This window comes from Syngnathus acus, chromosome 14, assembly GCF_901709675.1.
Source record: "Syngnathus acus chromosome 14, fSynAcu1.2, whole genome shotgun sequence".
In the NCBI taxonomy this organism is placed as follows: Eukaryota; Metazoa; Chordata; class Actinopteri; order Syngnathiformes; family Syngnathidae; genus Syngnathus; species Syngnathus acus.
Genome location: NC_051099.1, coordinates 2334301 through 2360696, shown reverse-complemented (window position 1 = coordinate 2360696; position 26396 = coordinate 2334301). Strand labels below are relative to the sequence as shown.

The 26396-nt window shown below is 45.5% G+C and overlaps 4 protein-coding genes and 1 long non-coding RNA gene across 17 annotated transcripts; 2 read left to right on the top strand and 3 right to left on the bottom strand.

Annotated features, from left to right (window-relative positions):
* Positions 1 to 1584: 1584 nt before the first annotated feature.
* acsl6 (acyl-CoA synthetase long chain family member 6) lies at positions 1585 to 11210 on the bottom strand. Its single transcript, XM_037269907.1, has 21 exons — positions 10912 to 11210; positions 8087 to 8307; positions 7888 to 8002; positions 7746 to 7810; positions 7298 to 7399; positions 6572 to 6671; positions 6290 to 6468; positions 6051 to 6083; positions 5788 to 5839; positions 5553 to 5626; positions 5399 to 5476; positions 4828 to 4962; positions 4611 to 4745; positions 4424 to 4519; positions 4182 to 4254; positions 3460 to 3548; positions 3137 to 3253; positions 2919 to 3062; positions 2739 to 2840; positions 2594 to 2665; positions 1585 to 2441 (listed from the first exon to the last, which is right to left on the bottom strand). Exons 1-21 carry the CDS (start codon positions 10955 to 10957, stop codon positions 2301 to 2303), a joined length of 2169 nt encoding a protein of 722 aa, XP_037125802.1. The 5' UTR covers positions 10958 to 11210; the 3' UTR covers positions 1585 to 2300.
* Positions 11211 to 13285: 2075 nt separating this feature from the next.
* On the top strand, positions 13286 to 16122 carry LOC119133769 (interferon regulatory factor 1-like). 3 transcript variants are annotated; one of them, XR_005100186.1, is made up of 9 exons: positions 13286 to 13446; positions 13726 to 13919; positions 13991 to 14155; positions 14241 to 14272; positions 14509 to 14782; positions 14912 to 14934; positions 15014 to 15140; positions 15447 to 15908; positions 15945 to 16122. XR_005100186.1 is itself a non-coding variant. In XM_037269917.1 (8 exons), the coding sequence occupies exons 2-8, from the start codon at positions 13733 to 13735 to the stop codon at positions 15632 to 15634; spliced, it is 996 nt and encodes a 331-aa protein (XP_037125812.1). In that variant the 5' UTR covers positions 13286 to 13446; positions 13726 to 13732; the 3' UTR covers positions 15635 to 16122. The 3 variants fall into 3 exon arrangements, 2 of the variants coding, with proteins under 2 accessions (XP_037125812.1, XP_037125813.1); XM_037269917.1 differs by having other exon boundaries at positions 15447 to 16122; XM_037269918.1 differs by having other exon boundaries at positions 15409 to 16122.
* Positions 16123 to 17431: 1309 nt separating this feature from the next.
* On the bottom strand, positions 17432 to 19593 carry LOC119133875. Its single transcript, XR_005100211.1, has 2 exons — positions 19358 to 19593; positions 17432 to 18444 (listed from the first exon to the last, which is right to left on the bottom strand). It is a non-coding gene; the product is annotated as an uncharacterized LOC119133875 (long non-coding RNA).
* A 1200-nt stretch (positions 19594 to 20793) lies between these two features.
* LOC119133652 (regulatory factor X-associated protein) lies at positions 20794 to 21937 on the top strand. The gene is made up of 3 exons (XM_037269695.1): positions 20794 to 21387; positions 21506 to 21616; positions 21691 to 21937. Exons 1-3 carry the CDS (start codon positions 20965 to 20967, stop codon positions 21796 to 21798), a joined length of 642 nt encoding a protein of 213 aa, XP_037125590.1. The 5' UTR covers positions 20794 to 20964; the 3' UTR covers positions 21799 to 21937.
* A 73-nt stretch (positions 21938 to 22010) lies between these two features.
* smad9 (SMAD family member 9) lies at positions 22011 to 26324 on the bottom strand. 11 transcript variants are annotated; one of them, XM_037269683.1, is made up of 13 exons: positions 26185 to 26324; positions 25860 to 26006; positions 25360 to 25498; positions 25038 to 25100; positions 24892 to 24919; positions 24616 to 24811; positions 24137 to 24391; positions 23841 to 24056; positions 23507 to 23776; positions 23326 to 23433; positions 23045 to 23266; positions 22483 to 22739; positions 22011 to 22397 (listed from the first exon to the last, which is right to left on the bottom strand). In XM_037269683.1, exons 5-13 carry the CDS (start codon positions 24916 to 24918, stop codon positions 22254 to 22256), a joined length of 1695 nt encoding a protein of 564 aa, XP_037125578.1. In that variant the 5' UTR covers position 24919; positions 25038 to 25100; positions 25360 to 25498; positions 25860 to 26006; positions 26185 to 26324; the 3' UTR covers positions 22011 to 22253. The 11 variants fall into 11 exon arrangements, with proteins under 11 accessions (XP_037125578.1, XP_037125579.1, XP_037125582.1 ...); XM_037269684.1 differs by having other exon boundaries at positions 25364 to 25498; XM_037269687.1 differs by lacking the exon at positions 24892 to 24919 and having other exon boundaries at positions 24616 to 24815; positions 25038 to 25103.
* Positions 26325 to 26396: the final 72 nt, after the last annotated feature.

The window sequence follows — 26396 nt, the reverse complement described above, 5'->3', positions numbered from 1 at the left end:
GGGGGGGGGATCGTCATGTTTGAGTAAGTCACGTTGGCCTGAGCCGCTTACTTTCAAGGATGTCCCCTCCAAGGGTTTGTCTGCAGAGCAGTTGACTGAAGTGATACAGACGTCACTCACAATGACAGCATTTTTGACTGACTTTAGTTCCGTTACTATGACGACAATGTGCAAAAGTCAGAAGAGTTTAAACTAGATTCTATCCAGATTGGGAATTTGGCAACAGTGTAAACGTGACATGCTAAAAAAATCCCAGGGAACGTGTTTAACTGTGAAATGGCACATAGTCACCGAGGATGGTGGAGACATTGGGAGGCTGGTGTCTGCCGATGTTCTCGGCGTGGCTGCTGCTCAGCAAGGTGGAGGAGCAAGGCTGCTGCATGTCCCGCTGCGTGTCCAGCGGGTCGGCTTCCCCGGAGAAATCAAAGGTACTAGCTGCAGGCCAGCGGGGTGATGAAATGAATGAAAGCAACGTTTTTGTTAGTCACTAGGTAGACTTTGGACTTACTATCACTGTCATTCCTGAAGATCTCTGGGGAAGGAACACTGCTGGAGGATGAGAAGTCCCAGACGTCATCGTGATCTGAGGAGTCACTTGAGTTCTCAACTGGTGTCATCCCTGTTTGAAGTGGGCTTGGCCTCGCCTGACCCATGGGATGACCCGAAATGTCACGGCCGACCCTCTCAGCTTCTCCTGCTGCTGCTGATGGTGGGGGTGACGATAGAGGCCAGATGCTGTTGGTGGATCTTGGCTGAAACTTGGATTTGAATTGCACATGCCTACTACTGATCTGCAGGGATAAAAAGACAACATGGCAACCTCCCACCAGGATAAATGTTTTTTTGTACACATGTACCTCTGTAAGGATTCAAAATGGATTCCATATGCTTGACGTTTTTGGATGCAAAAGGCCAAGTTACAAAATGAATGAGTCCAATTAAAAGTACTTTAGTGTTTCATTTCGACCCCGAATGTAATATAGAAATATAATCAAAGTACTCACCCGTGTGTAATCACTTTGTTCAACGGTGTTGTCTAGAGGCTCGTGTTCTGGTATTGCTTGGTGCTTTCTTGATTTCAGGCTTCCCCGACCTTGCAGTGAAATAAACGTCTTTACAGGAGACTTTTTCTTCTTGTAAATTAAGTTTGTTTTCTTATTACCGTATGCCAGAGGCGCCTTCAAAGGTGTGTCTGCCTTGCGGCGGGGCTTCCTTGGGAACATTTTGAAGCAAATACTGAGCAGGGGGCGCGTTAAATGGTGGTCAGGTGTTCGCTCGCTCGACTAACGTTAAACTCCTGACGGTAAGCGCTAGTTCAAATCATTGCTAACATTAAACTTGACTTAGCGTAGGTGGAAACTAGGGGGGGGGGGAGTATAAAAGTATCATCAGCAAAAGCATAATAAACGTACTTAATATGTCACGTGACCTAAAATGGCCTACGTCAATTAGCTTTTATTTTGGAAGCCCGTACCGGAAATCGACAGTATTATAAGATAAATATATTAGCTTTATTTTTAATTTTTAATTAACAATAATAATAGTATATTTTCTTAAAACCCTTTGGAATAATTAAGACAACAGTTTAAAATCATTCCAGGATGTTTTTTTTTTTAATTCATGAACCTGGTCTCCCTCCTGTCCCCAGTCGTCATCATTATTAGGATTATTATTACAAGGATATGCTGCTGATTCGACTGCAGAAGAAAAGAAAAATAAATACGTTTGTCCCACTACACACACACACAATTAAAAGAATAAAAATTAATAAAAATCCCATTCAAACTGCCAACTTGAATTGTCAATAAATAAGCTTACATCTATAGCGTAGCTGTCCTCACGTACATCACATACATCATTCGTTTCCACACTTTGGGACAAGGAGCAATCTTGAACAGCTTCTACATTACTCGTGTGTGGTTTAAAAAAAAAAAAAATACAAGGTCCTGTTTAATTAAAAGTGAATGGTCAGTCTGTGTTTTCACAGCAGGGCAACTGCATGCACTGCCCCAACAAGTCCTGCTTTTACCCTCTTCGTCGTTCGTTTTGTGCAAAAAAAAAAAGAAGGACAGGAAAGAGAAGCGTGGTGGGTGGGTGTGCCTCAAAATGGCCACCATGACTGGTAAGGCAGGAGGTATCCTTGAGTGAACCCACAAAAAGTTCATGTTTTGGATGTTTGAATGAAAACTCTACAGCACGTCGAGGTCGATCTGGATGCACGGAGGGTGACTTTTTTTTAATTTTTTTTTTTTTGCTGTTTGTTCTTGAATGTGCGTTACTGTGGTTTTGGAGGTCTGCCCTCACATGGAGATGGTGCTGTAGAGCTGCTCGATCTTCTCTTTGAAGAACTCCCGCAGCTCGGGCCGCTTGGCCTTTAGCGTGGGCGTCAGCAGACCGTTCTGGATGGAGAACATCTCGCTGTGGATGTAGATGTTCTTCACCTGTTCCAAGGAAGAGGACATTTTGAGGCCACTGGCGCCATATGAACTGTCTGAATCTTCAGAGTTTCCAAAACAACTAGTAAATGCTAGGTTAGCTTGAACATACAAATCAACGACAATTCTGCGTATCCATTGAAAAAATATTCCTTCACCTGCTCAAAAGAGTGCAGAGAGCCGGCCTTGCCCAGACGCACCAGATCCTCAAGGATGGCCTTCTTAAGTTCCTATCCACACAGGCATTGCAATTCTTGAGATGGCTCAAAAATGCCACCTTGCCATATGTCTCCACCTACTTACTGTGTTTTTACACAGGTCCTTGTAGGTGCCTAAGATGCCTTTCTTCTTGGCCCACGTGGGCATGACTTCCGGGTCGGGCACCACAATCCCCACCAGGCAGGACTGCGCACAGGGACCATAAATATCAAAAAGAACCGAGGGGGGACATGAACAGTCCGATAGTTGTAGAACTAGTGTGACCTGGAGGCTGTCTCCGTGCACGTAAAGCTGGGCCACGGGTTCGCTCCGGATGTAGATGTTCTCGATCTTCTCGGGAGAGATGTACTCGCCCTGGGCCAGCTTGAAGATGTGCTTCTTCCTGTCCACGATCTTCAGGGTGCCGTTCTGGAATAAAAAAAAGAAAAGCGCGATCAATCCACCGTCAGTCAACGTAGACGATATCAATTCACGAGACGTACGGGCAGCCATTTGCCGATGTCGCCGGTGTGGAGCCAGCCGTCCGGGTCCAGTGTCTCGGCGGTCCGCTCGGGGTCTTTGAGGTAGCCCTTGAACACATTTGGTCCCTTCACGCAAACCTGAAATACAAACAAGGAACTCATTTGAAACAGATACAAAGGTCTGATTAGTTTTTGGGATATTTACACTAAATTGGCTGTAATTACAAAAACAATCAACGTTAATCAAAGTGCATCATCTACGAGGTACCTTCATGCTAGACACAAAATAATGTCTGCAAAAAATATATGGTTGCCTCCAAATTTTGGTTTTTTTTTACACTTACCTCACCCTCTCCTTTGGCGGCAAAGTAGTTCTTCTCCGGAACATCCACCAGCTTGATGAGGTTGCAAGGCAGCGGAGCGCCGACGTGACCTAAAGGCCAAGACCAGGTCAAGAAAAAGGCTTACTCATTCGGCCAGGTAACATTTTCTGTAGTACCAGTATTGTCCAGCGGGTGGTAGTGCTAGACTACATTTTGCGACGGAGCTCAGTTGCATTTCTGGTGAAACGCAAACTTACACGAAAACACATGCGTCATTTGGATCCGTATTAATTCAATAGTTTAAGAAATAATACAAATATTTGTTCTTATAATAAGGGCCTACTCTGCTCATTCGGAATGGGGTAAAAATAATGCAAATAAGTTGTTGCTAATGAATCAATTTGAGGCCAAATAAACATGGATTTGAATGCAACAAATATAACGTCACTCTGGGTAAATGAGCTTTTCTTGTTTGTTTACACTTTTGAATGCAAGCTACATGTGAATCCTATTCATCAAAAACAATTGGCACAAAAGTGACGTGTCTCCTTCGTTATGGCATCGGTCCGTCATCATTTGTTGACTCTGTAATGCGGCCAAACCACTTTTACCTTCTTTGGCCATGCTTGCGAGCAACCTCATTCCGATACTTGTTTATTATTCTTCCAGTGTCGTCTTTTATTGCACCATTCTGACCTATTGGACCTCAGATAAGGATTGTTGTATAAGAAATGAGCGATCACCTGGCGTCCAGTCTCCCGGCGTGGTGAAGGTGCAGCCAGCCGTGCACTCCGTCTGCCCGTACGCCTCGTAAACCTGCAGGTATGCAGGTTGTTGCATGAAATCCTACAAAACATCTATGGCGATCTACATATATACATTGAATAGTCAGCACCTCTGACAACTATGACGCATTTTAGCACTTGTTAGATAATTATTCATTCTGATGCCTTGCATACATGAGGCGCCAATGCGTGTTTATAACCTGGCATCCTAAAGCTGCCCTGAGGAACCCCAACACAGTGGGCGATGTGGGAGCTGCCCCGGTTATGATCATCCTCAGTCTGCCACCCAGGCTGGCCTGCAAAATACACACACAAACATTGCACACACACAGGATATTCAAGTTCTGCCAGATTGCCAGAGATGAAGGACATTTGAAATCATGTTACCTGAATCTTACTGAAGAAAATTTTGTCCCAAATACTGTCGCTGCGAATGACGCCGCTGCTGACTTCGGCGCCTTTTCGCTGGGCGGCAAAGTTGAGAAGCCAGCGCTTCAACGGGGTGTTGGCCTGGCTGAAGATCTGCAGAGCACAACAAAAAAGTTGGGTTTTTTTACTTTGTTTTTTGAAACCCGGTCGATCGCCGTGGAGCTCTAAAACGAACCTTGTCGTACATACGGTTGAGCAGGCGGGGCACCACGGGGAAAATGGTGGGCCGCAGGGCCTTCATATCATCAGGCAGCAAGCGGATGTCGCCTTGGTAGAATCCGATGCGCCCCCCGTGGCAGTAGACCACCGACTGGGAGGCCAAACAACATTGTCACCATTTGACTTTACAATATGCATGCATATACACAGATGTGGATAACTTGGCAAACACATTTTTGATACTGCAGTAGGCATAAATAACATTTTTAAGAGTGCAAGTAGTGTTCATAATTGAAAACATGATTGTGAAAGAAAAATGTGACTCATAAAAGAACGATTCAGGCTTTTTTTTTTTTAAGCCGAGAACAACAATTCTCTGCTTCAGACCTCGTGGCTAGACATGTGGCAACAGGCAACAGACAAGCGCCCATATATGGACTTCCATCAACCCACTATTGCCAGTGGAAGTACAGTTGGTGGAGGGAGCGGTGTGCGGGGGCAATAATGCAAGCTCACAGAAGCACTTCCTGATTGTGTGTCAGGTCAGCTGAGGACATGACCGAAGTGTGTGTGTGAGAACTGCTTACCTCGATGAGCCTCTCGAACATGTGAGCCAGCGGCAGGAAGGAAATGAGGCAATCGTCCTGGTTGGGAAAAATCACTTTCTGCAGAGAAGAATAGGATGAACGGAAAAGGCTCAGAGTTCAAGTACGATAAATGCGGTTGATTTTAGTGACTCACGTCTGTCACTTTGAGAAAGCCAGAGAAATCGGCCACCACGTTCCCATGAGTGAGCATCACCCCCTTCGGGTTTCCTGAGCGGGACGAATTAAACGTGAATATTAGGCACGCTTGTAATTTTGTGTTTTAAAAGAATGCACAAATATTCCATTTCAAATTTCTGCAGGAATTTTTCTATTTTTTTTTTACGTTGTTTCTTATTTCTGAGTGATGGATCATGGTGGTTGCGGATCACCTGTTGTTCCACTGGTGAAGCACACAATAGAAAGGTCCTGTGGTGAGGGCGGCTGTGCGGGGGGAAATCAGTCACGTCATCATAATTACATCTCCATCGTAGTCGTATAATAATACAAAATTATTCATAAAAAATCAACGATTAGGATCTCAATAAATAAACACACGAGGCAAATAATGAGACTTGTATTGTGGTTTTGTAACTCATTAGATTGTGTACCTGATGAAGTAGTCATCGAGATGAAACATGTTATTCATACTTACTAAAGGTTTTCGATGGTTATCTCTGCCCAGCGCCTGCGGGACAAACGTGCACACATATAAGAAGCGACAAACCGGTTTGTTGTTTTGACTAAGCTGATGATGTAAAAGCCGTAGCGCAACAAAAATACTTTGATGTCACGCAAGTTTTTTTCTTGGTCACGCAGTGGACGTCATCATTTGTTAGGCGTCAAACTTGCAACCTGACAGATGCTAACGTTGCGGTGGCGGCCATGTGCTACCTCCACTTCCAGCAGGGCTTGCACGTGCACACCGCAGCCGCGTCCGCGCTCAACCAGGACGGCGTCCAGGGCATCCATGAGAATGATGCGGCGCAAGGCCGGCGTTTCCGCGCGCTCCACGTTGGCTAGCAGCACTTGAGCTTTGTCCACCTTGTCACAGATCACCGTTGAGATGTCGGCTGCAGGGACAAAAATGGCACGCTTACTTACTGCCAATATATTTTCAATAGGGTCTCAAACAATATCCGAAATGTAATTAGCAGTGGCTAACCAGCCTCTTACCCGTGTTGATGATGAAACGTATGGCGTCGGGACCCAGCGTGTCATAAAGGGGCACCACCACCATGGAGTACGTGTAGCACGCAAGCTCCGAGATGATCCACTGCGTTGCAAAATATCAAAATGTCATTATCTGACATTGTTTGGTTTGTCAACAGTATGATCATATTTTAATCTTTTTTTTTTTTCATTATTATTACCGTAATTTTCGGACTATAAGTCGCACCGGAGTATAAGTCGCACCAGCCATTAAATGCCCAAAAAAGTGAAAAAAAACCATATATATATATATATGTATATAAATCGTTCCTGAGTATAAGTCGCCCCCCCACCCAAACTATGAAAAAAAACCGCGACTTATAGTCCGAAAATTACGGTACACCAATTCTAATCTCTCTAGGGAAAATAGCACTAACATGCTAACATGCTAACAAGTGACTGTTTACATGAGCTTTTGTAAAGAGTTGAGCATAATTGAACTCAACAAAAACTCCCATTGTTAACTAAGCTAATGTGTCAGTCCAACTTGACAGGTTACGTTACAGGTTTGCTTTCATACAGTTTGTTAAGATGAGCGGAACAGTCAAACATGATTGAAGGATTAGTTTGTCAAAGACACAGAGACAACAGGAATTTGTCCTCCTCAATGAATGCAATAAGGCTATTCTATTCATAAAGCGCAATTTTATATTTTGGGGCTTTACGGCTAAGTGCAAAGGGAAGGATAACCTCAGGCCGGTTCTGAGCAAAGACCCCGATGAACTGGTCTGGACTGGCCTTGCATCCCTGGTGTAGCAGGCCCGATCCCAGATGCTCGGCCCGGGACGTGACCTGCGGGGTGGCGGCAACGCAATGACAATACGGAAAGGCCATTGTGACACACATGTAGCAAACCCGCAGCGAGCTCACACATTCACCCTTGAATCACTCCACGGATGACTTCCGTCTGACTGGAAGTGACATGACTTCTGATAATAATCTTAAAAAAATAAAAAGTGCAAGAGGACCTTTTAACTTGCAGCCAGAGCACAGACTTGTTGTGTTTACATAATTCTGCAGCACTTTTTTTTTTTAATACCTGGGCCACATGCATTGACTAAACGTAAAATAATTTGCGATTCAATTTATAAATGATCGTCTCGGACGGACGTCTGGAAATGTCGGACTTCTATCCCACCTCTTTGTAGGACAGCCATTTGTAAGGCTGGTTGGGGAGTCGAGAGCCCAGGCAAGGCCCGTCGCCTGCGAGAAAGGAGACGACGACCGTCACCACAGCAACAATACACGGCGTCAATTTGAGCGACCCCGTCCTTGCGTACCTGATATATGAAGGCCTCGCTGGAAGACCTCGTACATTGTCCTCGCGTCGTCGTGGTAATGAGTCAGCAGCTCGGAAGCGTCACCCATCATGGACCTACGACCGCCATCTTGGCGCTTCATAAAAAGACATGGAAGCAAACCGATAAAGCTCTCGTCCTGCGCTTTCCTGTCATTCTTTTCATCCGCCGAGAGTCTTACCGGCACCTCCTCGGACTGGTGCAAGAGATTGCATGGCGGTTTGACGGGGCGAGGCCTGGTGGCCAGCCAGTAGGCCAGCACAGCGGCGAGAGCGCCGATTCCCAACAGCGTGGATGTGGGCAGCGAGCTGAAGAAGTGGCCCAGCTCCGCCATGTCCGGCACCCTCAGACCACTTAGCATCTCCTGACCCTGCATCTTCTCCATCAGCGTCGAACTCAGCTCTGTGGGACGACGGCTAAATTGTCAAGGCTACGGAGCGGCCACCGTGTTGCGTTCAGGGTCTAAGCCATTGCCATTGTCAAGTCCAATTGAGAACCAGTTTTCAGTAACGACAAATCCCGACCGGATTAATCAACGTCGGAGAACAGTGACAGTCAAAGATTAGAAAACTCTTCTGCAAATCTAAATATAGACGTGCACGCGTTGCGTTCAAGATCCCACAAAGGAGCACGACGCGAACTCTTTGGGGTTTACTCAGCTGATATCAAACTAAATGTCCTGTAGTGACTTCACTGGCTCCCTGCAGAGGTTGTGGAGTTCTCAAACATCTCCCGCTAAAAAGTTTGTTGCTACAGCTGCCACCAACACAGCATGGACACAACACCGGCGACCTCTTGGGAATAATCTCAATGGTTCCTAATGAACGGCCATCTTGGAATAGAACTGTGTTGTGTTCAGGGACCTCTTGTTCTTGAGCGAGTTCATTTTGGACTCCCGCTCCCACGGACCCAGGTCCTGAAAAGTCCGCCCTATCAGGCCATCTAAAGGCTGTAGCGGGTGATTAGTGTCCATCTTGAGGATGTCAGAGCCGATTAGAGCTGAGACGGACGGACGCCTCTGACCTGGATCGCTCTCTCGCTCTCATTCTCTTTCTGTCACTCTTTAGCTCGCTTTATCGCCACTTGACAGCGTTGCGAACAGATGTCAGGCTTTTAAAAACCACGCTGTGACGTCATCACTAGCAGGCGTGTCATTTCTTGTTGGCTCCACGTGCTCAGGCGTTCGTCCTTCTTACGACTGCTGCCGTGAGCAGTTGTTGAGCTTGAAGGAACAGTTTTTTTTAATTCCAGACGAATGACATCTTTAATTGCATATTTTGGAGATCTCTTGGGAACAATCGAAATGGTTCCTAATGAGGAGTTGAATGTAACAGCATTGTAACGCTGCGCTACTTGGCATTGAAACGCAAAAGAGGAAGTCAAAACACACTCTCACTGCTCATGGTGAGATTAACTGCCAAGCATGTGAGATGTCACACCACTTCATTTGGCTCCTCCCCCTTTTAACACAAAAACATAAAACCCACAGGCAACAACAAAAGTGGCGCATGCAAAAGCATGTGTGTGACCTTCAAAACAACCTCCTGCCTATTTGACTACACTTCCGTTTATGGTCGGCGGGTTGATTGCAAACCCAGGTAATTGAACCCCCCTCAAAATAAAAAGACAATTAATAATGCTAAAACTAGTTTTTTCACGAATATCTCAAACACACCGCAGAGGTACAAGCCTGATTCAGCATTTACCGCCCGGGCAGCCATTACGTTCTGCTCTGCCACGAGGGGATGAATGCTGAGGAAGCACTTAAGAGCAAAGGCACTGCAAGACCAAATTTCAAGGAAGAAGAAGACGAGGAAGAAGACTTTTTGGATACGCTATTTATATGTCTTGCTGCCCCATGTTAATTGTCTTTTGTTTTATGTGGCCATTTCTTGTTAAGTTCTGCAAAGTTGGATTCCTATTTGTTGACAACCAGAGAAAATACTTTTGAAATGGTGTCAGTTTTTAACGGCCTAAAGAAGCTTTAGGACATCTTTAATTAAAATTTAAAGAAAAAGGAGTACGGTTACATGGGTTGTGCTAAGATAAGTAGCATGCATTTTTAATGACGGACAGCAGCAGCCAGGTGATGAGACGGGACGCTGGAACAGGTCATTTTATGCTCGTCCTATTTTTTTTTAGTAGTGTTACCTTTTCTTTAAAAAAATGATCAAACGAAAATACCTTATGTATCACCTATGTATTTCGAAGTTAATCTTTAGTAATTCCTAAATAAATGAACAATTAGAACTGAAATAACAATCATCGAAAAACAATCCTAAAAATGTTACATGTTGACAATATATCAAATTGGCAGCGTATTTCTTGACTACACTCATTCATTTTCATACACAAATGAAATGTGATTCAACAAATCTCACGATATTTTTGAACCATGAAAAATACCACTACAAAATACATTAACACAAAACAATAGCACGTCGCTGTTTCATCAAATGTGGCCCCCACGTGCTAATAAAGCGTCTCCTTTCCTCTCTCCCCATTGGCACCCTCTCCTCTTTTTTCAGCACCACTTCTCGCGTGGACAGCTCTCGTTGTGTCGTCCAATCAGCATCGACCTCGACGTCAAACACCCCTCCACCCCGACTGCCCCCCCCCCCCCGCCATCTCTGTGAAGCATGGTGGAGGACATTAAAACGGGACGAATAACCTCATTCGTGTACTTTTATCCATGCGCGGATGCAGCCATCCATTTCTAGAGTACAAAAAAGCGTGAATGGCCTATGATGACGTATGCACTCGATTGTCCTAGCATCTCCATTAGCTTAGCATCTCACCATAAATCCGTCCTATATAGCATCCTATTTGGGCCTTTGAGTTAAAAATAAATGAAGAACCAATGGAATTAAATGCAAAAAGACAATGCATGACGCAAAAGGTCGGCCTTGTGCGTCACCCTGCGCCCCCTCCCCTTAAAAAACGCATGAAGGTGAACGATGAGGACAAATTGTGATTGTTGGTATTAATGATAATGATAAGACTTACCCAAGAGGATCCACAGCGAGCCGGACACCAGCACGAAGGCGAGCATGTCTGTCTCATGTGGACGTGGTGTTTGGGGGGTCCCGGGTGCGGCGGTCGTGGACTGGACTGGATGCTTGCTTGCTTGCTTGCTGCAAAGAGGCACCGGCAATCTGGAGATTAGGGTGGGAGGGGGAGGCGGTATGGTGGGGGGGGGGGGGGGGGGTTGGAGTCAAAGCAATGCAGTGCAGCTTATCTCTTCTATATCAAAATCATATTGAATGGAATAGACGTGTTAGGTTTTACGAACAATAAGCATCATTTGGTGTTGGAAGCGTTTATCTGGAGTGAGTAAAAAATTGGGAGAGCGCGATGGAGGAGGTGCTGATATGGGGCAACGTTGCGTCACGGTCAGCAAGCCGCGCCCACTGAACTAAAGTAACCTCTTCAGGTGGGCTGATGGATATAGAGGAGACGGCAAGCCAGAGGAGGATGTAGATGTAAAAAAATGGATCTGCTTTCTATATGTTCTATGTTTTACCCAAAAAAAAAAATCACATTTTGTAATAAATAAAACAACGCATGTTTTGTCTATTGAATATAATCTTTCCTGGGAATAAAAAAATGTTTTAGTCCCAGGAATTAAACCTGTTTTATTTATTTGTGATTAGGGTTAGGGTTCAAATAAATAAAATGAATAAAATAGGTTGGTAATCAATTAACTATCGAATGATTGTTTTCAACCATAAATAAATAAATACATTTAATTATATAATATTTTCTTTGCATCGAAGATCTCATAAAATGTTACCTTGCTTATGTGTCAGTGAAATTATATGCATATTGCACAGTACACACACATCACTCACACATAAACACACTTTTTTCTGGAAAGTCACCTGACTACCATCTCTTCTTTATTTTGCCTCTGTCCCCTCCCACACACACACACACACACACACACACACACACACACACACACACACACACACACACACACACACACACACACACACACACACACACACACACACACACACACACCACACACACACACACACACACACACACACAAACGCCAACAAAGTGGGAAAAACCGGGGGATGATGTCAGGACTTGGAAAAGTACGTGGAACTCCTACCAACCCACATGGGCATAGGAGCGTACGAGACTTGACCATCCTACCGGGAAATCCCTAAAGAACCGAGACACGTGCGCGCGCGCCACTCTTGTGAAGCGCGTCAACAGCGCCTCTATCTTTTGCTTGTTTGGCACTGACGTCACCACGCCAGCAAGCGCGCAGGTCCCCCAAAACGACTCATCCGCGCCCTCCAGTGGCCTTAGAAATAACTACACCATTTCGGCGAAAAGCGCTCGGCTTCCACCTCACTTCGCCAGACTTGTTTATGGCAAAAGGGAGCTGATACTGATCATGACCATGCTGACAATTATGATAAGTAACCTACTTTCATGCCAGTGATACACCCAATTGCTAAGATTATGAAACTCGAAGCAAGACTTTCTTTAAAAAAAAAACCCACTATAGTGCGTGTGTGTATTTTTTTTTAAAGAAAAAAGTATTTTAAGTTTTTTAACGTATATATATATATATATATATATATATATGTGTGTGTGTGTGTGTGTGTGTGTGTGTGTATGGCGGCATTTTTGGGTAGGATAGATTTTAGACCGATTTTAGAATTATTACACTGAAAGCACAATTTATGAATCAAAATGTACCTAATGGAGTGGCCCCAATTTCGCACGCGACCTGTCATAAGAATGCTGCACATAAATCTTACCTGTGTTAACAATACACGCTAACAATTCTTAATTACAAATAATAAACCTTCACATAGGGCAACCACGCCTGACCCTGGCATGGACTTCCTCGTCTCTTCAATCACGTGACTTCAGTGAAACGCCAGAGCGCTGAACGAGTGGGTCGCTAGTGCGCATGTGTACTCGCACTGTAAAAAGTGCTCATGCCCGATGAAACTCATGCGCGTGAAAATAGAAGTTACTGCACAAAAAAAGGATGAATCGTTGCAGGATCACTGGAGAGTTCTTTGTTTGGCACGTTTGGGTGGATTCACACTTGAATAAAGACTTTAGATATGTCAAAATGCGAGTAAAGTTGGGTTGAAGACATCAAACAACACTAATGCAGGTGCAAATTTGTCATTTTTGTCTAGCTGAATCATTCGTTTAAGACACACCGCTGATTTCTAACACCAAGCCTGCGATGAGGGTGAAAACATTTCCTTTTTCACGCGTTTTATGTAATAAACGCGATGTAACGTCGCAATTTTCTTGCAACGGGGTGGACACCTTTTGCAGTGTACTCTCACTGGGTCACGCGGGGATTCCCAGCCTCCGAGAGGACTTATAAAAGGGGAGCAGCTCGCTCTTGCTGGAGTCACTGCTTTTACACTCTAAATAAGAAGAACAAGAAAGTACAGGAGAAAAAACCTCAAGAGGAAAATTAAAAAAACACTTTTCCAATTGGGATTATATTTTCCGCTTTTTCCGTCTTCACCGTTGATCACAAGAGAGCTTGTAAGTGGACACGCAGCATTATATTGAATTGATTCTTATTTATATGCATTTTTTTTTAAAAAAGGTGATCTAACGAATGCACCCTCTTCGCGCACTTTAAAGTGTTTACAATGTGCTGCTTAGACGAAATAAAGTCGAAATGAGCGCTTTATTAAGACTATCTGATCTGTTGTGCACGTCGTGGCCGTGACCTGCCGATGCACTCTCACAATGACGAGCGAGCCACAAGTGGATGTGGGAAATACAAATTGAAATCCCTCTTCTGGGTGGTTTTTCTAGGTTCAACATGCCGGTGTCTAGAATGAAGATGCGGCCGTGGCTGGAGAAAATGATCGAGTCTAGAAGCATCGCAGGTCTGGCCTGGCTCGATGAGGAGAAGACCATGTTCTCCATTCCTTGGAAGCACGCAGCTCGCCACGGCTGGGACAAGGACAAGGACGCTAGCCTGTTTAAGAAGTGGGCCATCCACACAGGTGAGCCGAGACCCGCCGCCACACGTGGAACGTTACGCCGGCCGGACCGTGGCTAAAAAACTCATTTGCAGGGAAATACGTTGAGGGTAGCACCGAGGGCGACGCCAAGACCTGGAAAGCCAACTTCCGTTGCGCCATGAACTCGTTGCCTGACATTGAGGAGATGAAGAACAAGAGCATCAATAAGGGCCATTTGGCCATGCGAGTCTTCCGGATGCTGCCCCCGAAACAGAAAGGTGGGTCCGTTTGACAGCAACCCCCTCAGCCCGCTTTTCCGACTGAGCCGGAACTAAAATGCCAACTCTTTTGTTCCCCTTGCAGCCAAACAACACAAAGCAAAGTCCAAGAAGCAGGTAAATGCTCTCTCCAACTTTTTATCAGTCATATTTTATAACACGCGAGCAAACACTGTTGCGTGTCAATGCCCTCAGTTTCTGCTTTTCAATGCGACACCTTTTTGATTCAAGGACCAAATTGCCCATGAGACAACAACCTAGTTCTAGCTAGCACGGACCTACCCAAGTTCCAGATCAGAATAGGGTCCAAGTTATTTGCAGACTTGGATCTCACCGCAGACTCCTTCTCGCAGGTCAAAATGCCGGCAGAGGACACAGACTACAGCGATACCCAGTCGCCGCCCGACTTGTCTCGGCTGCACGACGACCCCGAGTTCACTCAGGAGAACATAGTGGACAGCACAATGTGCATGGACTCGCAAGGCGCCGAGTCGCGGACAAGGAGTCTGTCGGACGACCCGGAGCCATGGAGGACTTCCTTTACTGATATTCCTCCGTATGGATTGGGGAGCGACCTGTCCATCAGCTTCGCAAACCGATTCCAAGTTTCGCCCGAGCGTAGCTCTGGTAAGACCACCGCACACTCAGTATCGTTGTGGCTTTTGGTTCTATTTTTGGCCAGAATGTTAAAAATTAGAAGTGTATTCTCATCGCATCTTCTCTTTTTCTCTCTCTTCCGTCCCGCTCGTCCTCCAGAGTATGAAGACGACATCGTGGAGGTGAGCAACATTTCATCAAACGTTGTCCAGCCACAGATAAACAATGCAAGAATACTAAACTCCATTTTTTTGTCTTTAGATTTGCCAGCAACTGGAAAGAGACGCACAATTCGTCAAGAACAGTTGCTCAAGAACAATTCCTCAAGACAGCAAGCCACGCCTGAGCCCGTGCACCAGTCCGGGAAGCCAGTGGAGCGAGTCTTCAGGTAAACAGAGAGCTTGCCAGCCCTATTCTTTTCTTACATGCATTCAGAGATTCACTCCAGTGTCCAGATTTTTTTTGGATGAGGAGCTGCTGTTGGCCACGGCTCACACTCACACTCTACCAGGTTGCGCTATTTTCATTAAGCGGGTGAATGGGGCTTCACTAGATTGAATGAAACCAGCATTGTGGTCCTCAAGGGGGTTTACTTTAGAAATTTTAGTCACTGCGGCTCTGAGGTCGACATTTGTGGTTGTAATGTGTCCTTCAAGGTCCTGACTGTGCGCCCCGCTCCCTCTTGTTTGAACAGCCGACGACGTAGACGAACAGTCGCTGCACCCTCAGTACATCACGCTCAACTCAGACTTCAACATGCTGCCGCTGGCGCCGGATGAGCCCTGGAGCGACTTCAGTGGCCCGAGATTCGGCGGCTTCCATCCTGGACTGAATGATGGTCATTTATTGGACTTTATAAGCCTCTCGCCGTTAATGATGTGATCACCCCTCATCCTGCGCTGACTCTTGCCCACTGGTGTGCACTCAGGAATTGTTTTGTAAAAAATAGAATCTTAGGCCCACAGCGTCTCCGGTGGCCAAAAACGTTCTCCTTCTCCTTGTTCCTGACACACACAGCTCTTTGGTTTTCAAACTGGTTGCAGCTATAACGATTATCATGGGCAACGTCTGAAGGAATTTTCACATGAAGGGACTAATACTTTCATTCCACCTCTGTTTCTGAGCGAGCGATGGATCCATCCATCCATCCATCCATCCATCCATCCATCCATCCATCCACCCATCCATCCACCCATCCATCCGCAGAGCAGTTTTCTCTCAATTTTACAGGGGATAAAAATGTCATCGGTTTTGTTGTGAGCATGATAACCAAGCATTTACCCTCAGCCCAACAATCCCAAACACTTGTAAATGTACATGAAAATATTTGTTTGTTGTATTTTTTCTAATAAAAACAAAAACGTATGGAGTGCATTTTTACCATTTATTTATAAAAAGAATGGAAAGATATGCTTTAGAAAGAGTGAGAAGCCAAAATGAAAAGTCATTATATTTCTTAATAATTGAATAACCAGTAGATTTATTTTATTTCTTATTAATAGGAGAAATATTCTTATTAACAGAAGTGACTTAACATCATAATAATGTACAGCAGGGGTGTCCAAACCTTTTGCAAGGAGGGCCAGATTTGATAAAGTGAAGGGGCCCGGGGGCCAATAGTTTTTTCGGACATTTTTTAACTACAAAAATGTCACGCAAATACACACTGTTATAAAACAAATTTCATTGTCACAATTGTCTTTATTTTTCAAATGACAAAATAACCAAATATGAGTCACTCAGGCAGATGTGAACAACTCTAAAAACACAAATTCTGCCTTTCATTCATATCTGAAGAGTCAGATAACATTGAACAAACTGTATGAAATACCTTAAATTTACATGAGTTTAAAATTACTTTTGCCTCATGAACATTTTAAACGGGAGTTATAAGTAATGCAAAGTTGTCTGTTATTATTAAAACTAGTGAATTTTGCTCTTGTCATTTACATTATCTTTCAGAAAAGAATAGTTTGTGTCAGGTCTACAGGTCCATAACATCAACAGTCTTAACATGGCCACTTCGTAGCTTGCTTTAGTAATATTTATTTTTGACTCACAGTCCCGTGTGAAGAATCGCTGTTGTGATGCCAGTTCAGCTTGGAGCTGCTTCACTTTATCAGCGCGGTCACTCCCTGTTAGCTGGTCGTTTGTGTTCGCATGTTTAGTCTGATAGTGTCTCTTTAAGTTGAAATCCTTAAACAAGGCAACCGTCTCTTTACAAACTAACCTTTAGGACAATGTAGTATTGCTCCAAATGTTCGTTTAATTTCCTTTAGAGGTCCGTTTGCGCGTGTTAGCACGATCGCGAATTAGCATATTTCCGCTAACTCGTTAGCCTGCCCAGTACTTCTTCTTTGCTGCGGGCCAATAAAAACTGGACCGCGGGCCGCAGTTGGCCCGCGGGCCGTAGTTTGGACACCTCTGATGTACAGTATATATTTCATTCATAATCTTGTGTAATTTTTGCTTAATACTTTTTTAAAATTATAACTTTTTTTTTTATCCAATATTGTTGTGAACTGTAAACTCCATCACTGCCCTAATTGGGTGACTAATTAGTGTACATGCATTTACAAGTCTAAAAAGAGAGAAGTGACAAAGAAGAGCAACGTCTTTGGTGCTTTCCACACAGAACCGTAAACATGATCACAGCAGACCGCTTCTCTCTTTTTTTCTAAACTATTGTGAAATGTTTGAATTCCAGTGCAAAAAAAAAAAAAAAAAAATCCCCCTCCTCCCACTCCCACTCAACATAGTCCTGGCATTTCCTGGTGTATATTCAACAAGTTGGTCCGATAATGCTAACCATGTAAGATTTTATCCCAGTTTATAAGAACTTTGTTCCGGATGTATTCCAGAATAAGACCAAAACATGTTTTACAGTCTCCCGACTATAGATTTTTTTTTTTTTAATTTTAGTATTTTTTTGTGTTAGTATTAATTACATACAATAACTTTGGCTGTCCAATATCGAAGCCTCAGCTACTTACAAAAAAAAATACACAACTCTGAGTTGGATTGAATGTCAATTCATTAAAGGGTCAAGTATTTCTAATGTGTTAGCATTAGCATAAAGGTAGTGGACAAAGTGTTTTGTCATCATAATAAACTGAAGTAGGGTCACGCATATCTCAAGGCTCCACTTTCCTTTCAAATTGGCAACAAGGCAACCTCGTGTGCTACAATGTTTTCTATTCAGGAATTCTCAACATTGGTCATTTGTCCTCCTTTGTAGGACATAAAGGCTGCAAACATGTCGACACGTGTTACGCTAATGCCAAAAATGATTGTCACTTGACTTGAACAGAATCTGCATGGAATTTTTATGTTCAAAATGGTTGAATGGATTGAAATTTTAGGGCTTGGATGAGTTCCAGTGGAAAACTACACCAGCGAGAATCCTGGCATAGTTTGGCCCACTTTAATAACGGCTGTGTTGAGGGCAGTCACACCCAAACCCTTTACAAAGACCAAAGAAGAGTACCTGCGGGCAACCAGGTGTTGACGCTCTTTAAATAGCAACACGCTCAGCGCTGGTGCCAACGTTTGACGAGGGAGTGTCTTGACGCTACGTGGGTATGAGTGCTGAGCACGGTCACGTGCTTTACAGGAAAACGTCAAAGCCGTCGTGGAAAAAACACGCTCCCCCCTGGCCAGGATCCACCTCCCATGGGAAAAACATCCTGCACCTACAACAAAACAAAAACAGATGTGCAGTTTATTGATTGACACTTTCCATCCGTTTATTCATGAACATGACATTATGAGAGAAATCAGATGCATGTTTATACAGTGGATAGAGAGAGAGAGAGAGAGAGAGAGGGAAAGGGAAAGGCAAGGGATGGAGGAGTGACACAAAGTCAGGTGGTTTAGCAGAACAGCCCGAGCAGGCGCATAGGACAGGAAAGATGGGAGGCAGCACACACATGCAATCGTGTGGGGTTGCATATAAATATAAAAAAACAACCGCTTGAGGTTTTTTCTTCTGTTATTTGCTTCCTTCCGGAGGGGGTGAGCCTGTCATTGCTTACAAATATGAAGAGAAAGTTTAAGCGGCTCCTGGCTGGTTGGTTTAGCTTGGAGAATGCTTGACTATTAACTCAGGAATGCCTACGTCAACATAAATGATCGGTTCAGTTGAAGGGAGAGAAGAAGAAAAAAACATAACGGCTTTGTTTTGGATTATGTTTGTGCATCTAATTATACGGATGTCACTGCGGTTATTCCAGGAAGTAAACTGTTCGCAGAGTTGACAGCCAGCACACGCACACGCACAGACACGCGCGCACTCCCACACAATAATGCAGAGGGCGGACTTCCGCCGCCCCCCCAAACCCACCCACACACACACACACACACACACACGCACACACACACACACACAATAAAGTCTGCACACACACACACACACACACACAATAAAGTCTGCACACACACACACACACACACACACACACACACACACACACACACACACAATAAAGTCTGCGTCAACTACAGTAAACGTCAACTGGGAGTGGCAATAAAAACCTTGAAGCCTCTTTTTTGAGGAGGGGGGGGGGGGGGGGAGGTCAGGAGGGGGTCATATCCGGGCCTGCAAACCTGTTTGAGGCACGACATTTGATCAGGAATGGAATTCCACCGGGCAATCTAAACGGTGCGTCCCAGCAGTCACGATGGTAACAGTTACAACAAAAAGTGTTTTCTTAGAAGACGGACTGCAACCTGAAGAACCAGTTCACCTGCGCCACTTTTTAATTTTTTTTTAGCATGCCATTATTCAACAATGATCATATCTAAAGAAAAGCAACGTGCAAGGTTCAGGCTGCATGCTGTCTGGTTTAGGAGAAGTCACATGACTTACGAGAGACAACAACTCTATTGGCCAGCAGGGGCGCCTGGCTGCAGGATTGCCAAAGCCATTTCCAAAGAAATGCTCCCCTCCTCGGGAAATTGGCTCAGATTTGCCACCAAGTTGGTTTTTATTTATCCTGGCTTTAGACTCAACAAAGCTTGTTAAGCCATTCAATTCGTTTCATAGTATAACATACGTCATGGTCTTTACAAAGGCGGAGATTTTGTATTGGTTGTCATTTGACATTATTGGGACAATGTTTATTATTTTAATCTAGCATACGGGCCACATTCGCCAGCAGCCTTCTCGCCTGAATGACGTCTGAGAATGTTTGCGTGACTAAATTGAGCCGGAAATTAAAAACGTGAAAAATAAGTTTTTGTTTTGTTTACGTTTGACAGCCTTTGAGAATTGCTTCAACCCGCTTCCTGTTCGACTAGTCATGTTAAACAAAATGTGAAATTAAGTTGTAATAAGTGTGCTGTACTTGACAAAACAAACAAAATCAAATCAAGATTCAGAGCGCTCACAATGAGTTAGATCATCACGGGAGGTCATGAACGACACTTATTCTCATTCCTTTTGGATGAGTTAGGACGGACGTTATTTTTTCCCCGTACTCTGGCGCCATCTAACGGTTATTCCGATTACAGCAATTTAACAAGTGAACGGGCAAGCAAAATCGGGCAGATTGATTGTTAACAGTGCTGCACTGTTCCACTCTCCCACATAAATAAACACTTGCACAGTTTGGTTTTAACGTAATGTCGAAATTAATTAGTGGAAGAACTCACCTGGAATCTGGTCACGTGCTCAAAATGTAGGTTAAAAAAAATAGCAATAAATATTTTAACTAAGACTGCCGGATGTGCACTTTGACGTCGGGTCAAACATGGACGTGTCACACAACTCAACTTGCCAGCAAACGTGATGAATATTTGCCCAAAGGTGTGCTGGAAGTCCATTATGTTAAAACAAACAAAAAAAAAAGGCTTATAAAACCCTAGTCGGCGTGTTTTGGGTCTGGCATGTCAGGCTACCATTGATGGCCAATATAACCCACAATTCATTGGGGGTTTCCCAAATCGCGGGAAACTAAGGGCGATCGGTAAAATTCTCATTCCCTACTTGATCCACTGGAGGGCACGCTAGCGCACGAAGCCGATTGAGGCGAAGAAAACAAGACGAAGAAGAGCTGTCACTTCACACAACAAACACGTCCCCGTTTTATGACGTCATATTTACGCATAGCAGCCCAATGTTTCGACTGTTTTGTTGAAATAACCGCGTGAAATATGGCATACCGTTGCTAACGCAGACAATTTTGAGGTGGACGTTAGCGTGTTTTTCGAAGATGAGCGATGACGAGGCTTCGGTCCGCACGGACGCCTCCAAAGCCATCCTGCTCACCAAGGACGGCCAGCGCTACATCGTGGGTGACAGCCGCTCGGTGGACAGCCGCGACGTGATCACACTCATCCCCATGGAGGCTGCCGACCTCATGGACCTGGACGACGCCGACGAGGAGAGCGACGTGCTCGACGCGTCTGACCCGCGGGACGGCGCCGCCAGCCCGGAGGACCTGAACGACGACGAGGCGTCGGAGGGCGACGGCGCCGCGCCCAAGCAGTGCACCTACGACGGCTGCACCGAAACCACTACGCAGGTGGCCAAGCAGCGCAAGCCCTGGATGTGCAAGAAGCACCGCAACAAGATGTACAAGGACAAGTACAAGAAGAAGAAGAGCGACCAGGCCATGTCTACCAACAAAATTGACGTAGGTGCTCCACAAAACACACGCAAAATAATCATTCATTAGCATGCAGTTTGTTGCTTGCGTCTTAATACATTCTGGACTCTTCCTATGTGGGACAAATATGTTGTTTTTGGTTCAGGACAACTGTGAGGAACGTCCCGTGTCTGTCAACAAGCAGCGTCTGGGGGCGATGGGAGACCGGCCGGCCAGACCCTCTCTCATCGAGCAGGTGCTCAACCAAAAAAGGCTGGTAAGTAACTTATCTATGGAAACACAAACATTTAGTATGTATCAAATAAAGTTGTGTTATGCTGATGTCCGCAGTCACTGCTGAGGAGTCCCGAGGTGATCCACTTCCTGCAGCAGCAGCAACACATCCTGGCGGTACAGAGTCGAACCCTGACGCTGCAGCACAACTTCAGCGGATGCTGACCAGCCGCGTACGCTCCACTGTATTATTTATTTATTATTCTATTTGCAGTTTGTTGGTGTTTTTGTTTTAAAAAAGAAAAAAGGATGATTTCTGGTCACAAGCCACACAGCGAGTGAAATAAAAAAATATTTAAACTAGTGAAACAACTCTATTTGCATAGTGCCAATTTGTGTATGTATACATATCTACCCTAATAGCATAATCTGTAAAAAAAAAAAAAAAAAAGTTTAATGGAAGTACAAGCAAACATTGGTCAGTACATTAAAATAATAATAAAGGACAAATCACACAGGAAGCGTTGCCTGTTCTAGAAGTGCCGCGGGAATATGCAAGAAAACACAAAGCTATCAAGAAGCCAAATGAAAGTCAGTCTCTCGGTAAACAAGGACCGTCATCCTGGGAAGCTTCTGGAGACGCCGCGCTGTCATCCTTCCAAACTTCAACCGTCTGCTTACTACGACACGGATGAGATAGGGTTGTGTGGGGAACCCATTTGGGTGAGCACCTTGTCCAGCCATTGCAGGGGCCCATGTAGGTGCACTTCAATCCAGCAGGGGGTGCTGGTCACATCCTGGCGGTGGTACTCCGCCCCCCAACCCTAGAATGAAACAGCGCAATTGGACATCACCTCAAGACGATCTTCCATGGGAACTGGAAGCTCATCTGGCTTTTTACATCGTCACCTTGACAAAGCTCATACGGATGGTGCACATCTTGGTGAGCTCGTAGACCACCTCGAAGCCGTGGTTGACCGACTGTGCGAGCAGCTGCGCGAAAAGCTGGTTGTTGAAGATTTTCAAGCTGCAGCCGCTGGGGATCTTGCAAACGGTGGTGGCGTGGAAGCCGTGTTGGAAGTTGCAGTTGCGGCTCTGCACGAACACGCTGCTGTCGCTCAAGCACTCGGCGTACACCTCGCCGCCCACGTAGTACAAGTGCAAGCCTTAAAAAAGGAAATGACATCCAAGGTTCTGGATCATTTTTACGCAATCACTTTTTGGCGATAATGTGAAAGAAAAAGTCAAATCTGAGAAATCGGCAGAACGTTGTTTGACTTGCAATTAAAGTAGTTTCATAGCATTCACTTTTTGTCTAAATAAGAAAAAAGTGTGACAATTATGTATTCATGCCACGTTTTTACATGAAAATTATTTATCATCAGTTCTTGTCATTAGTGTCATAACTCAATATTTTTTTTAACCCTCCGAATTACAGTCTGGTAAAAAAAAAAAAAGCAACAGAAATGACCTTTTCCGATGTGTCGGCGCGTGTGCTCGATGGTGGAGTTGCGGTTGACATTGGACAGCAGGCCGAGGCAGAAGCGGTTCTTATTGTTGGACGGGTCAGTGAAGCCGTCCACCAGGACGCTGCGCGAGGACGCGTGGAACGTCTCGCCCACCCGGTTGTTCAGCTCGTAGTAGGCGATGGAGCACCAGTACTCGGGCTCCTCGTAGCACACTGGACGCAAATCTGGAAGAGGACGGCAAGTGTCAGCGAGGAAATCCTTCGGTAGGACAAGCTGAACTTGCCTCTATGTGGAGCAGAGAAGGTGAGCTTGGTGACTTCTGTGGCATTGCAGGGCTTCACGTCCTCCTGGGGGCTCGACTCCATCATGCTGTACGGTGGAGGGGGAGTCTCTGACGGAAATGGAAAAAGAAAACCATTCGGAGTTCTGCCGCAGCCCGTTTACTCAGCCGGCTGATGTCGGACCTGCAATTTGGTAGGGGCTACCCGGCTCGGTGGGGCTGCAGGGCGAGTCGGGGTAACCCTGCGATACGGGCGAGCGTCCGTGAGACGAGGAGGACGGCGACGCCGACGTGAAGGAGGACGAGGAGCCCGGCAGCGGCGGGAAGGACTCCGGGTAGGCGGCGTTCTGCGGCATCAGCGTATCATTGTGCAACGAGGCGTTGCGGAACTTGGCGAGCAGGCTGTGCTCCGGGTTGAACTCGCTGTGGCGTGGCACCAAGACGGGCGGCAGCACTGGATGAAGAGAAAACCTCAAATTGACTTCCTGTTTTGGATTCCGCGGCATTCTCGCACTTACCTGGCGTTTCCACGCGACGGTAGTGGTACGGATTGACGCAGATGTCCTTCTGCTTGGAGCCGAAGGGGAACTCGCAGCAGTCCAGCGCCTTGAGCTCGTGGTGCGACTGCAGGTCCGGCCAGCGCCACACGCGACAGTAGATGACGTGCGGCAGGCCCTTGCGGTGCGACACCTGCAGCCTCCCGTCGAGTGAGCGAGGGATGGTCACGCACTTGCCTGATGATTTGAACGCCGAGTCATCAATCTTTACATTTCCCCGATTGGATTTCATCAGCTGCTATAAAGCGTCCACTCACTGGGCTGTCCGGGGCAGCTGAGAGCTCGCTCCAACTCCTCCATGGCTCCTTTTTTCTTCTTGAGCTTCTTGACCAGGGAGTCCACAGCTTTCTCAGCCCACTTCTCCTCTTCGTCGCCCTGCTTCCAGCCAAGCAGACGCTTGACGGCCGGGCTGGTAAAGGAGAAGAGTGACGTGATGGACGTGGATGAGTTCATGGTCGCTTTTTGCTCCCGATGCTCAGAATCGAGATGATCCCGGTCTAGGTTTGCCGCATCTGTTGAGAGAAGTGAGAAGATGACACTTTTTTTTTTTTTAGCTACTTATTATCATGCAAGTGTCAAACAAATTAACAACTGTTGACTTGTCAGATAATACGCACTTGCCCTTGATGGGATGATGAGCTTATGGCTTCATTACGACTAGCAACTTATTGTTGGTACACTCCCAAACAAGTGTGAACACACATTGACAAATTGTTAACAGACAATAAACACTTACCCTTTTGACCTGCGCCAAATGCAGTGCTGAAAAGTGCGCAGGTGATTCTGTCAAGTCCTGTCAAGAGAGGTGAGAAGATGCTGGTGATGAGGAAGAGGAAGGCTTTTCCAGGCAGAAGGAGGAGGAAGGGGAGGAGGCAGAGAAAGGTCCTCTTGTGGCGTTTCTCTTTCTCTCGTGAAGACGCCCAGGAGCCAAACTGTCTGGCCAGAACACATCACAGGACAGGAGGAGGGATTTGTGTCTGTGTGTTTGTGTTTATTTTCGGTATCTCCATACATCATCATCGGGAGTGAGCAGGTCCATACTTAACATGACTTAAAAAAAAAAAAGAGCAAAGTACAGCCGAGTAAGCACACATTCACATGCAACTGCTTTATGGAAGCCGGCGTCACACAGTCTGCCGGCTCGGATAGTCCAATTACCTAATGCTTTATCACCAGCCCCCCCAACCCTCCTCTTCTTCTTCTTCTTCCTCCTCACGCCCACTCCTCGGCAAAAAGTAAACAAGATTCCGTTTATTACAACTGAACGCAACGCACACAAACGTGTCATTCAGGCATATTTAATTGGATATTATTCAAGCGATTTGTGACCAAATTGTCTTTATTCAAAGCTAAAAAAAAACAAAAAACAAGTGACATTAAATGCAAAAGTTCCTTAAGGGACTATTTAAACGGTTTACAACTTTAAATGATTAAAATGCAGATAATAAGTAGCAACAGAATATTAATAACAAAGTCTCACCTACACGTTAGTGGTCGGATTTGTAGTTGTAAGTAGTCCACGCGGTGCGTCACGACTGAAGTCAGTGAAGGTGCACGTTTGCACTGTGGAAGCCCACTTGAGTGGAGGGCATCCGTTGTCAGGGTTTCAAAATAAAAGTCTTTGGAGAAAAAAAAAAAAGTGCTAAGTGAGCTTAGCAGAGTCGGAGTGTCCGCACATATGAGCATGAGCTGTTAACAATGTTACCAATATTCGCTTTGGATAAAACAAATTTATAAGCTACAGGTAAATTACCCTGTAAAGGTCACGGAGCATTTTAAGGTCATCTTGGGCATTCACCTTAAAGTCGAAAAAACTCATAAAAACTAGATGGTTCACACTTTAAAGTTGTTTTACGCCTCGAACATCTGACTTATACTCTCTCATCTATCAAAATGAAAACCCAAACTAAAACTAGACTGGGCAAGCGATTGTTGTGAAGGGCAAACGGAACCGGTTGCGGTGGCAAGTCGTCCACTTACCGCCGCAGGTCCGAGGCGGGCCGGCCCGCTGGAGTCTGCTGGGCTCCTTGCAGGCTCCAAGCCGGAGCGCCACACAGCAGCCACGGCGGCGTCAGGCTGGCTGGAACCGCAGCGCCGGTGCTCCAGATCCCTCCGCCGCCTTCCCACCTGACAAACATGCGTACGCTTCAAGTCCGTGAACGCATCACGGTTTCATTTGAAACCAAATGGATAACGCAAACAAATTCAACTTAAAACACAACGCATTGACACGTTAAAAACTACAAGAACGTTGATCACGTACCTTAGGTATTATATCATTTGTAGTTTCATGTAATTTCATTACCTTGAGGTGGTAGGCGGAGGGATACTGCAGGCCGTGCTGCGGTTTGGTCCGGTTAATGACGCAAGCCTGGCTGGCGACGCTCAGTCTGCAAGTTTGACATTTTAGCAGTTTACAGCAACTGCCGCGAAACGTCACCGCCGCCGCCAGGAGGAGGGGAAATCATTGCATCCCCTTTTGTTTTGCACAGCGGTTCGTCTGGTGTGGCAGCGGAG